At 39.5% G+C, this 13,541-nt stretch overlaps 1 protein-coding gene across 1 annotated transcript in view; it reads right to left on the bottom strand.

The window, feature by feature from the left end:
• OSTF1 (osteoclast stimulating factor 1) overlaps positions 1-13,534 on the bottom strand; it is a 68,036-nt gene extending 54,502 nt beyond the window's left edge. The window contains exon 1 of the mRNA XM_021008510.2: positions 13,179-13,534. Within this exon, the coding sequence (XP_020864169.1) occupies positions 13,179-13,212 (34 nt within the window). The 5' untranslated portion in view covers positions 13,213-13,534. The remainder of the gene's footprint in view (positions 1-13,178) is intronic.
• Between the last annotated feature and the right edge of the window lie 7 nt (positions 13,535-13,541).

A 13,541-nucleotide genomic window follows, 5' to 3' on the forward strand; every position in this document is an offset into this window, starting at 1 on the left:
TATTCAACTAAACCTTGAGATCTGGGAGTAGCAAGAAGAGGTCAGCAGCAGATTATAAAAGTTAGCGAAAATGTTGTGATTTAAAATAGTGATTTAAGAAAATTATTTGAAAGGCTGTTCTAAGGATCAGTAAATCAGTAATAAGCACCTAGCATGTGTGGATTATCATTTGTCATTTGTTATATTGTTCAGAAAATTTGTTATTATAATGTTTAAATCCAAATTCATGTGATTTAGAAATTGTTTTAACACAGAATGTTGTCCTGATCTCAGTAACTCTCCAGGAATGCCAGAGATGGCTGCAAAGAATTTTAGTTTCCCCCAGGTCTTAGTTCCAGGCCAAATGTTTCTACACTTAAGTCTTATTTTGGATCCACCCAAGCTTGTGTTTTGGGTTCCACCAAACAGATTGACTTACCTGCAGATATACATCTCAATCTGCCCTTCTCTTGAAGACTACCTACTGCTTACTGAGGCCAATCAGTTGAGTAACTTTACACACCAGTCTAAATCCTATATAATGCAAACCTTCCAGAACCTGCATGAGAGGGAGCCATATCTCCTTTCCAGCATGATTTCTTCTACCAAACATTTCACATTTGGGGGTCTCTTTTTTGCAAGCAATATATGTAACCCTGGGGTACTAAACCAGGAGGCATGGAAATAAAAACACAAAGACGCAGTCCTTACTCTTCAGGAGCTTGCATGCTAATGCACACAGAATAGTTGAGGGGTTCCATTGGTAAGAGGAAGAGGAAGGCAAAGGGGAAATCTAAATTGCATTATTTCATGAACATTTTGAAGGCAGGCACTATTTTTTTTTATTGATGTACAACCATTTGAATTGTTCAGCAACCAGACATTTTATAGCTACTGAAGTTAACAGCTCTTAGTACTATTTAGGGAGGATTCAGTTCAACAAAGATTATGTCAAGCCCTACTTATGTGCAAAGCCATCAGAGATACAAATACAAAAGTCCCCTAAAGTCCCAGCCCTCAAGATGTTTACAGCACAAATGAACAGATTCAACATAACACAAAAGTGATCACCAGAGGGAAAGAGTGCTTTTTAACACTCTAATAAGAGTTATTAGCACTCTAAGGGGGTGGGGAGAGGGAAGAATCAGGAAAGGCTTCCCTAGGAGGTAGTTCTGCTTTAAAGGAAGCTAGGAATTCTAGAAAGAAGAGATTAGGAGGGTTTTCATTTCAGAGGAGGGACAAGAATGGGTAAGAGACTAATCCTAAAGGCACACGGGTGGATTTCACGTACCAGGAAAAGCTAGCAGTCCAGTTTGACTGGTACGAAGAATGAGTGAAGAAGATTATACATAAAACTGAATAGGAAGAAGACTTATTGTTATCGTTCCCATCCCCAAATATCAAGAAAATAATGACAGCAATATAACCCTTCATACAAGGTCCATTATACCAGATAGTGCTGATGGAGTCATGGGACCTGAACCCCTAAAAGGAAAAGCCCCTGAACTTTTCCACAAATTTCAGCCCCCCAGATGACTAGCTTTCTCCTGAGCATCCAGCCCATCTCACTTTCCTCTCTCCCCAGAGTTGTTGGGGTGGGGGGTGGAAGGGATTGAACACAGGCACAGTAAGCAGTTGTCCCTGGGGTGTGATATAAAGGATAGCAGAGTTCCCCTCACCATAGCCATCTTTCCAACTAGCCAGTAATGACACCTAAAATTCCACCATTGGAGAATCAGTCCTCTAACTTAAGGTTCTTTTCTCTTCCAGAGCACTGGGTTAAAAAGTAATATAATACTCCTCCAGAGAAGTGCCAATTAAAGATAACCAGTTAAAGAAAATCATTAATGCTTTTTTTTCTTAAGGCAATTGGGGTTAAGTGACTTGCTCAGGGTCACACAACTAGCGTCAAGTGTTTGGTCTGAGGCCGGATTTGAACTCAGGTCCTCCTGACTTCAGGGCTGGTGCTCTATCCACGGTAGCCATCTAGCTGCCCCTGTAAATCATTAATGCATAACACCTTCCTAAGAATTAGTTTATCAGTTAAGACAAGCAGAGCCCTCTAAAAATGGGAGACTCTACAGAGGAGAATCTTTAGTTGGAATCCATAAGTCCTAGAGGAAAGCAGAAAGACAGGTCAAGAGGAGAGTGACTTAAGACACTGCAGTGGCAGGGGTGTGCTGGAACCAGCTCTTATCTACTATTCAGGAGATGGATAGTGAAATTGTCAGTGAGCATTTACACCTAGCAAACTGGCAAACGCTACAAAAGAGAGCTTGACTGTTTCCTTGATTGTTTAGACTTAAGAAAGTGATGGAAAATACATTAATAATGCAGATTTGCAGATAGCAGGATGTAAAACATTTACCAACACCCTCCTGAATGAAAGTCTAAGAGGACTGACTTACTGAGAGTTTTAGTCATCAACCAAAGCTGACAGCAGCAAAAAGACAAGACCAACCAAAGCTGAGGACCAGAAGAGGTTATAGGATGGAGGACAGCAGGAATAGGAAAGTGGATGCCGTACTAGATTTGAGTACCAAAGAACTCAACTCAACATCAGTGCAAAAAGCAAGACATCGGTCTGTTGGAAAAGTGAGAAGGGATGGGGAAGAGAAGGGAGCAGATTCAACTACCATTATTCAAACTTTGAATGAAAGAGCATAAGACAGAACACACAAATAAAGGTAGGCCAGGACATTAGTTTAGATTCAGGCAGGAAGTTGGGGAATCCTAAGATCAGCAACTATAGATCTAGTCACAAAGAGACTGTAGTTTAGGGAAAACTCCAGCATTCTAGAGCCCGGGCTGGAGGGAAGGTGTTTACCAAGCACATACTTAGGTAAGGAAAAAACAAACAAACCTGGATATAGGCAAATGAACTTCACTGGAAGTAGAAGAGGAATAGGGTGGAGGGGTGGGGCAGGAAGAAAATAGGATTTTATTCATTCAATCAAAATTATTTATTAAGTACATATTGTGCTCTATATTGGTGGAAGGAGGGAAGGAAACATCATACAAAATTAGGTAGGACATAGTGATGGAACTAGCACATAGGTTCCCAAGATAGGTGATACTGCCCCCTTGGGGGGCACTGGAAATATCCAGGGGGGTGCTGAGCAATTTTTTTTATAAAGGGGGCAGTAAGCCAAATAAGCTGGGAACCTCTGCTGCAGTAACAAGAGAAGCCACAAAAATTGATATTATATAATTCAGCACATTGGTACTATGTGCTCACAACCTTAGGATTTTACAGCTGGAAGAGACTTACTGGCAGTATTACTTTCATTGAATTAATTTAAACTATACAAAACAAAGGGCAGCAAGACAGATAGATGATCCTGAGCCAATGAAATGATCTAATGGGGCTACATCTGGAGGTTAAGTAGCACAAGAGTGAAGGTTAGTTTACAAGGTCAGGGAGTAAAGCAGGTTAGAGAATACTAGGTGACACAGTGGTTAGAGTCCTGGAACAGAAGTCACAAGCCAAGAGACTTGAGCTTCAATACTAACTGTTGCAACTGACCCAAGGCAAATCCCTAAACCACTCTCAGCCTTGGTTTCCCAATTTCCTAATCCCAAATAAGGATAGTAAGAGCACCTCTCTTCCTCACACTAGGACTGTTTGTTTTGAAGATAAAATGAAATAATTATTTCGTAAAGCTCTATATAAAGGCTGGTTAAAATCTAGTGTAGCCTCCTAGGACTGAGAAAGGGAAAAGTGGGAGATCTCTCTCTCTCTCTCTCTCTCTCTCTCTCTCTCTCTCTCTCTCTCTCTCTCTCTCTCTCTCTCTCTCTCTCACACACACACACACACACACACACACACACACACTGTAAACTTCAGACTTGGCTTTGGCAGACCCCAGTACTTGGAAGCAGCCAGCTGGGTCATTTAGATTTAGCACCTAGGCAAAGAAGTTAACATACAAACTTGTAAAAAGGAATGACATTCCTCCATGCAGGAAAAAGGGAAGGTGACAAAAAAAAAAGTAAGTCTGACACAACTAATGACTCCACCTTGTAGAATGTTGACTTTGGAGAGAGCGGTTTTAGTTTTCGTCACAGCGATTCATCTCATTTAAATAAATAATTAGAAACTTGGTATATTGGGGGAGGGGGTGTGAGGGGAAAACTAGCTGCTAAACTGAGAGGAGAAGGATTCAAACCCTAGCTCTTAGGAGACCAGGCTCTCATAGGGGAGATTTTTGACTTATCTTGCCCAGACCCAGGCCTCCACACTACCTCTCGGCCATCTACACTTCATGCTGACTCCATTCAGGCCATCATCCTAACATTCCCAACCCTTTCAACCTGGGACTCAGCATTTGACATGCCATGGGCTGTTTTGTTGTTGCTCAGTTGTGTCCAACTCTTCACGACCCTATTTTTGAGTTTTCTTAGCAAAAATACTGGAGTGGTTTGCCATTTCCTTCTCCAGCTCTTTTCACACATGAAGAAAGCAAGGCAAACAGTGTTAAGTGACTTACACAGGGTAACACAGCTAGTGAGTATCTGAGGTAGGATTTGAACTCAGGAAGATGAGTCTTGCTGATTCCAGGCCTGGCATTCTATCTACCTACCTGTCTTGAGCTTTCACCTATTCTCACCCAAAACAAGGTCTCCATGGACTTCCTAACCATCTCCACACCTTGTTGCTTCCCCTGTCCATTTTCAGATTTCTTTCATGTATGGTCTTCTCTCATTAAAATGTAAGCTCCTACTGGATAGGGGCTGTTTTGCTTGCTTTGTATCTATAACACCAATGCTAAGCACAGTCTCTGGGCACAAAGAAGAAAAGTGCTTAATGAATGTTTTATTTCTCTCTACTACTTCGTGAGATGTCAAACAAGTCGCTTAAACCTTTTAAACATTGTTCCCTCAACTACAAAGTAAGTATTAGATAATCACTAAGGGTACCCTTGTAGTTCTGATCCCATGAATTTCTTTGGATTAAGATTCCTCAGGATTATCACTAACACCAAAAAAGTCACCAAGTTTCAGGTAACCTTGTACACAGTGAGAAGTCAACCTTTCAGGAACACTAATACTGATCACTTTCACCAAAAGGTGAACCTGTGAGTTGGTATAGCCTGTTATAGTTGAAAGAGCTAGGGTGTTATTACCAGGCAAGTCACTCAGTGTCTCTAAGCTCAGAGTTCCCTACCTGTCAAATGAAGAGTAATAGATGCCCCACATGGCTGTGGTAGAAAAAAGTATTTTTAAAAATCTTACAGCACTATAAAACCATGAATTATTTGCTGCTGTTCAGTCGTTTTTTCAGTCATGTCCAACTCTTCTCAACCCCTTTTTTGGGGTTTTCTTGGCAAAGATACCATAGTGGTTTGCCATTTCCTTCTCCAGCTCATTTTACAGATGAGGAAACTGAGATAAACAGGATTAAGTGACTTGCTCTGGGATCATACAGCTGGTAAGTATCTGAGGCTGGATTTGAACCCAGGTCTTCCTGACTCCAAGAAAGGCACTCTATCCACTTCATCACCTAGCACCTATCATGAAACCCTTAAAACTTCACTGAATACCCCCAGCAATACCTAACTTCAGAGTGTTTTCAATCTTTGCACCCAGGACAAAGAGTGGATATACAGTCTTTGGACCTCTCCTCCCCTAGAAGTATGGGTCTGATCAGTTCACCTAAAACAAAATCACTGCTACTCCAAAGAAACTCCAAAGAAGATTTGTTTCTAGTCTAAGGTAGCCTATGGGTGGGGATAAATTGATTCAGTATATTCAAAGGATTTGTTCACCACAAAAGGAAAATTTAGACTTTCTGTGCACTCCTTCAGATATTCAGGGAGGGCCATCCTAGAGTGAGTTTCCTAGAGGTGACTCCTAGGCTAGAAAGCTAGTCTCTAAAACCTAACTCAGTCTACCGGGGGAAGTTAGTTGGTGTAATGGAATGAAGTTGATGAATCTGGAATCAGAAAGACCTGGCTTTGAATCTTACCTTAATCACTGAATAATTTAATAATGTAACCCTAGTCTAGTCCTATAACCTAAGCCTCAGTTTCTCCATTTGTAAAATGTGGATAATAACATCATTTACCTCACAGAGAGATTGTGAGAAACAAATCAAATGAGATAATAAATTCAAAGCACTTTGAAAACCTTAAGCTACTATATAAATGTTAATTGTCATCACTATATTAGCAACTAAGGGTGGTTGAGACCTACCTCCAACCTCCCAAATAAACTTAAAACAGGGTTAGGAAAGTCCCATACTAGGTACGCATTTACTGGTCTGAATTCTTTAACCAAAGGATTCTCCTTTTCTTACTTTCTTTTTTCTTTCTTTTTTTTTAAGCAAAAAAAAATAGCAAGGTAAGGTTTATGTCATAATATCCTAGGAAAATGCTGAGAAGTTAAATTCTATTAAAGTGTGTGTACCATGGTCTTTTCTTTTCCCTAAACAACAAACTGAGAAATGTACAACGTGATAGTCCAAAGTCTTCAGAAGGCAAGAGGAAGTGATTGGCAGGAAGAGGAAAAAGGTAATGGGTATTGGGCAGTAAGCAGCACCCACGAATTCTATTTAGTGTCATAAAGTCACTGACTCTCTTCAACCCTGGAGATTGAACTCTAAACACACAGTTAACTGTTAATAGTCTCAAAAAATAAAATAAGATAAAATAAAAAGCCTTAGTGGTAGACTGCTAAGGTAGATGTAAATGTCTCCTTCACTTTGGAACATTCCAGTTCTGCATAAACTATTACAGATGGTGCATGATTTTCTCTGCATAGATTCTGTGTCTACTTAGAGATGTGTGTGTTATTTCCCCTGCTAGCAGGTAAGTTGCTTGAAGGAAGAGATTTTTGTTTTGTCTTTGAACAATGTCCAGCATATTCAAGGGGTTTAATAAATGTTTAGCAAATTGCTTATCAATCAACTTATCCATTTCGCTTTTCCATTTATGAAAACAAAGATCCTGACTCTGAATAGAACTAAGCGCCTCTGAAGCTGACTAAACATGGCTACTCATAATGTACTTATCTGCACATTAACAGTGACTAGGTCTATCAGTATAGTGTCTCTCTTTTAGGGGGTAAAGAACAAAAAAATAGGATTTAAAAGACATGTGCACAGATTCAGAAAGTGACCAAATAGTCCTTAAAACTGTTTATCTTTACTAAGACCTAGTCAAATTGGAAGCTCTCAGATGGCAAAAGCTAGATTTCCTAATTCTTTTGTACAGTGAGTTTCCAGTATGATAGAATGGAAGCAAAATAGAGGCTTTTCAAAATTAATTTAAAAAAAATCATCAATTCATACTAAACATCCTTTGTTATTGTATAATGCATGCTACCATTTTTAAATTTTACTTATGCCATGATATATTTGATCTAAAATAAACAACTTTACTTATTCCCAACTCCTCCCCCCAAGCATTTGATTAATTTCTCATTGACATTAATCCACCACCAAATTCCTGGTGAAATGTCTCACCCAAAGGCACTAAGATAGACCCTGGGTTCTTATATCCTGAATAAGGGGAGCTTAAGCTCTGGCTGGTGGGTCCTACTCAAAATGCAAAGATTTGATGATGGATTTATCTACCTTCAGATCAGCACAGTGAAATCTGGAAAGGTTGTAACCAGGAAGTTGATAAGCTACTTGAGGGCATGGGGCTGTTTTTCTCTTTGTTTGTAACTCTAAGGCTTAACACAGTTGACCACTTAGTAAGCACTTATTACATGCTAAGGACTGAAAAAGAACAGAGGCTACAAGAAATTGCTGCAATAGGACAGATGGTAGTGGCTAGGGTTACCATTAATTGAAACTCACTTTGGCCACTGTTACTTTGCATACAATGAGGTTAGAGCATGGTTACCCAACTGCTCCCTTACCCCTCCTTTTGTCCATCAGTTTAGAGCACTTTCAGAGGTGGCATCATGCATAAATAGTGTTGTACCTTTACAAAGGGTTAGAACAAAACTCAGCTTCCAAGAAATTTATTATCTAATGAATTAATTCATAAGAAAGAGAAATAAGGATACTAATCAAAGAGCTCGAAAAAACAAATAGAAAATGACAATCATAGGAAGTGAGTAGACAAAGACTAAGGATTCTAAAATCTCTTTTAAGAGAATTTCTACTGGTTTTTGATGTAAATAAGGTATACACATTTTGGATTTAAATTGCCCATGATTTGGATTTCACAGAAAATCTGACTAATTCATTTATCAAGGGTTTAGTTTTTTGTCTATTTTTTTTTCTAACCTAACAAGATTTCACCAGGAGCCTAAGATATCTGTGATGTGGAAATTTCCTCAACCAAAGTAGATCCAACTGTCTGTAATTTATATTTTAAGAGAGTTGCCTAGAGAACTAAGAAGTAAAGTGACTTGGCCATGGCCACACAACTTGTATCCACTTTTCACGCTGCCTCTACAAGAGATTAGTAGTATATGATTAAAATGACAAATAACACTAAAAATAATAACTCCCAGAGGTAACTAAAACATAGAAGGAACCTTAGAGGTCATCTATTCCAACAACTTTATTTTACAGATGAGGAAATGAGGCTCAGACAAAGTGACTTGCCCAAGATCACACAGGCAGTAACAGACAGAGACAGGACCCAGAATTTGTAGCCTTAGATCCAGAGATTTTTCCAACGTAGCATCAAAGACTGTTTTAGTTGATTTTTTCCACCAAAATTGTAATTTAAGCAGAATTCTTCAGTTTTTATGATTTAATCATGAATGCTAGAATGATTTTTGAAGTGTAATTTTAGCTTTTCTGATTTAATTTAAATTTCATTCTCTGTATTATACATCTTTATCATTAAATAATAACCAAAGACATGAAATATTTATGATGTTTTGCTTTCATCCATAAAGTCACCATGTCATTAGGAAAAAAACAGTGCAGGTCAGTCCACAACAAGGCTTGAGGCTCACAGCTAAAAAATTTTTATCTTTGTCAAACTTGCTTAAACATGAAACTTCTTATAAAATTCAGCTCCTAAAATGATTTCTTCTAAATCCCATTCTTTACATTAAGTATTGAGATGAAGTTTGTAAAAAGAGTGTTCTTAGATATCAAACCTTTGTCTGCTTATGCTCTGACAGGCTAAACAAATTGACTTATTCCTCTCCAGCCTTCAGAATGCAAAAGGCGCTAAAAATAGTAAAACTTCTGGTATAGGAGTATTTTTAGAGAGTATTTTTATAGAAATGGGGAGGAGGGGACAGGGAAGACACAGACTTTGGGTTTGGGTCTGGGATATATCCAATTTAACAAGTACATATTAAAGACCTACCATATAAAAAGGCACTATTCAGGGGGCTGGGCTAAGGAATGATGTGACACTGACAAATATAAGTATTACCTCACCCTTGGCTCTGCAGGATTTAAAAAGCTTGAAGGGAAGATAAGAAATGAATACAAACAACTTTAAGTCAGAATGTGATAAGTGCTGCAATAAAGGTACAAACAATGCACAAGGCTAGGGATGGAAACTGAAGCTGTGATTTCATTGACTGAGGGAAATCCTCAGATCAAAAGTAGGTTAGGTATGGTCTCTGCAATTTATAGTCTTAGAAAGTTGCAAGGGGTATTAAAAGGTTAAGTGACTTGCTCACGGTCACATATGTACTATATGAGAGGCCAGACTTAACCTAGCTCCAAGGCTGGTTCTTCTCCAAAGAAGAGGAGGAAGGAGGAAAGGAGGGAGGAAGGGATAGAGAAGAGGGGAAAGACGGAATAAGCATTTTTTAGTTGTTTTTCAGTAGTGTCTGACTCTATGACCCCATTTTGGGTTTTCTTAGCAAAGTTAATGGAGTGGTTTGCCATTTCCTTCTCTAGCTCATTTTACAGATGAGGAAACTGAGGCAAACGGGATTAAGTGACTTGTCCAGAGTCACAGAGCTAGTAGGTGTGGCTAGTAAGCCACATTTGAACTCAGCAAGATGAGTTTTCCTGACTCCAGGCTCTGCACTTACCTACCTACTGCACCACCTAGAGCATTTATAAATAAATGGCTTATAGATGCTAGGCTAAGCACTAGTCATACAAATAAAAGTAAAAAGAAAGACAGTCCCTGACCTCAAGAAGCTTATAATCTACTTGGCATTTGAGCCAGGCCTTGAAGAATAAAATTTCAACAAGCAAAGAGACTGGGGGGAGGAGAATTCATGATGTGAGAATTCAACGTAGAGATGTGAAAGCATGAGCAAAGGCAGACGTATAATAAGCTAGGAGAAGCAGAGAAAAGCAAGCAGTGGGGAAATGCTGTAAAGCTAGACTTGGAGAAAGAACATGAAGGGCCCCAAAAGCTGAACTCCCAAGTTGATATATATTTAGGGGTGGGGAACCAGCAGAGACCACATGTGGCCCTCTAGGTCCTCAAGTGTGGTCCTTTAACTGAATCCAAACTTCCCAGAACAACTCCCCTTAATAAAAGCATTTATTTATTCTGTAAAACCAAGACTCAGTCAAAAAGCCAAACCCAAGGTTCATAACTGTCTACCTATAACTATCTAACTACAAAAGTTTACCAAGGAGTTACTTGATATTTTTAAGCAGGGGAATAACCAAATGATCCCAACTGTGCTTTAAGACACTAGCTCTAGCAAGTGTGCAGGATGGATTAGAGCAGAGAAAACTGGGCAGACCACTTAGGAGAGTATTGCAATAGTCCAGACAAGGAAGAAATGAGGTGGTAGCAGTAGGAACAGAAAACAAGAGAATGAAATACTGATCCATGTTAGTGGGGTTTAATGGTAATAAACAAATAGTGCCAATGTGAATGAGTACAATGACTCAAGTTTAAGAACTAGAGATTTCTAATATCTCAGAAAAAAAGAGGCTAAGTGACTGACAGATCCCATACCAGGAAAATAATCCATTAAGCAAATTTTTAAAAAAATGTAACAGCCTTTTTTTTCCCTGACTCATACAGAAGTAAGCAACAGACATCATCATAGACATTACTTAATTTGTCTCTAGACGAAGAAGAGCATTTGATCGATTTCCAGGGCTTTTTCTTTTTTTTTTTAAATAATTGAGTACCAAAGAATAACAAGGCATTATTTTCATTTGATAAGCTGCTCTCTCCCGGCAAATAAAAACCAAATATCCAATGGCAAAATTTGATCTCTTGCCTAAAATACTTTTAAGTCCTACTATTTCACTATTAAGAGATAATGGGGGGGGTGACTGGGAGTCAAGATAACTATATATATGCAACCCTAAGCAAGTCACTAAACTGATTTAACCTGAATTAACTCATCCATAAAATAGGTATAATTGTAGTAGTGCTTGTCCTACCCTGTCTTACAGGACTGTCATGAGCAAATGCTTTGTAAGGCAGAAAACCTGAAATCAGTACATAAAAATGTTCAGTTATTATTCACATCCAGTCTTTGGTCAAAATAATAACAAAGTCTATATCACTCTCTTTTAGTATGGCCTTCTTGTCAATAATTACTTCACAGTTTTAGGAATTCATCTATGTCATCACCATTCCCTCCTCTGATGCCTCAGTCTCTCCACTGCCAACGTGGATGCTGTTCATGAATTGCTGTGGCAAAAAAAACCCAAACCACTATCTGGTGCTGAGCCTGTCTGAAGTAGGCTGGTCCTGGAACAACCAACAGACTCTGAGTCCTCTGCCAAGCCCATATGCAAAGCATTTCCAACATGGTAGACCATAACAGGACACAGGCATAGCCTTCAAGGATCTGAGGTTACTTCCACCCACCAGGAGGCACAAGGTTTAGATTCAGTAAGGTTTATCCAAATTTAAATCCCAAGAAACTTGTAAAAACTTTGGCAACCAATAATTTTTAGAAAAGAGGCAGCTTGGCTCAGCAGCTTAGGGGGGAAGGGCTCCAAGACACTGGTTCATTTGTCACCGACTTGTGTGACCCTGGGTAAATCATTTAACCTCTCAGTAACACAGACTAAAAGTTTCAGAGAAACTGCCAATATCTATCTATCTATCTATCTATCTATCTATCTATCTATCTATCTATCTATAGATATAGATATATACACACACACACTGGTAAATGGAATCTCCTCACTGGGAGCACTGGCATTCACCAATGAAATCACAAGCGTAGTAAAAGAATTTTTTTCAAATAAAAGGGATTTATAGTATTCTTATTTCTCATTTTTTTAAAGGAGAAAAACTAAACCATGTTTTAAAACACTATAAATTTAGGGAGAAAATGCAAGAATGAAGGATGTGTAGAACAAAATCAAAATCCTTGAAATTCCTGAACATACCAATAGAAAAAATATATTCTAAACGCTGATGATACTTTCATTAAAGTTCAGTAACATGAAATTGCAAAAATCCCCCAAATTAAGAATTTCTACTTTTTTCGCTATTCATTAGTATCCCACTGAAACACACTAGATTCAGAAATCAGCTGTCCCTTTCTTCTTCTCTCCAAAGGACACAAAACCCTTCAGTAGCAATGATAAAAGTCTGCTAATAAATAAGAACTATCTGCCAAGGTGCTTGTTGAGATATCTCTCCCTTCTTTCAATAATTCTCCACTCGGGATGGCAGGCTCCTCCTCTCCAACCCGACCAGCCAGAAATATCCCCTTTCCCCCCATATTCACCCTGATGACTTTACTGCGTATATATAAAAGTGACAGCTTCGAGCGGTAATGGCCAAAGCTCCCGGAATTCTTCCGGCCTTAAAGCATTAGGCCGCTGGAGTTTGCTAAAAGCTTTCCAAAAATGAACCCAAGATCAATTGAGTGTATTTGTTCTTCCTTCCGGAGAGGTCCCTAAGGACTCTATACTTACCTCACCCCACCCCACCCACCATGCACTTCCCACTTTTAGGTCCGGCATGATTCTTGACCAAGACACAATCAAAAAAAAAAAAAAAGGAAGTATCTTTAAAAGTCGTTTGGAAAAAAATTTTTTTAAAGCTATAATCAATCGATTGGCTTTATCTTACCAGATATCCCTCCAAGAACGTTGGAAAGTTGCTAGTGTGTGCACCCACACCCAATCTGAAAACTCTCGTGTCATCAAAAAATAAATCCTATCATTTCTTGAACTTAAAAGTCATCGACTACCATCCAAAGTGGATCGATCTTAAAAGAGAAGAAGGCTCGGGCCAAGCAAGCCCCCTACCCCAGTGGCAGCGCAAGGAAGCAGAGGTGGCCTGGTAGGGGAGGACGAGAAGGGTCGAGCGCCCCTCCCTTACCTGGCTTGACTGGCTTAGGTGGCGGCTTCGACATCTCTGCTGCTGCTGGGGCGGCTAATCCGAAAGCCCGGGGGAGGGAGTAGACAAAGTACAGCGCTCCGTGCTCTGCAAAGTTTTAGTCTGCTTCCTCGGCCACTCTCTTCTTCCGTCCCTCCGAGATTGGCCGAGCCCACTTCTCGAAAGAGAAAAAGACTTGAAGGATGGTTTCCTCCAAGTTGTTCTCAGAGTCGCGAACGCACGATAAGGGAGAGCTTGGTCAATGAGGAAGTGAACGCTACATCAGCAAAAGCTAATTGGTTCGCGGGCCCCGAGCCCTCCAGCTGCAGCAGCAGCAAATGCATACAGCAGAGATGCGGAAGCGGC

This window comes from Phascolarctos cinereus, unplaced genomic scaffold (assembly GCF_003287225.1).
Source record: "Phascolarctos cinereus isolate Bilbo 61053 unplaced genomic scaffold, phaCin_HiC Scaffold_4;HRSCAF=312, whole genome shotgun sequence".
Lineage (NCBI taxonomy): Eukaryota > Metazoa > Chordata > Mammalia > Diprotodontia > Phascolarctidae > Phascolarctos > Phascolarctos cinereus.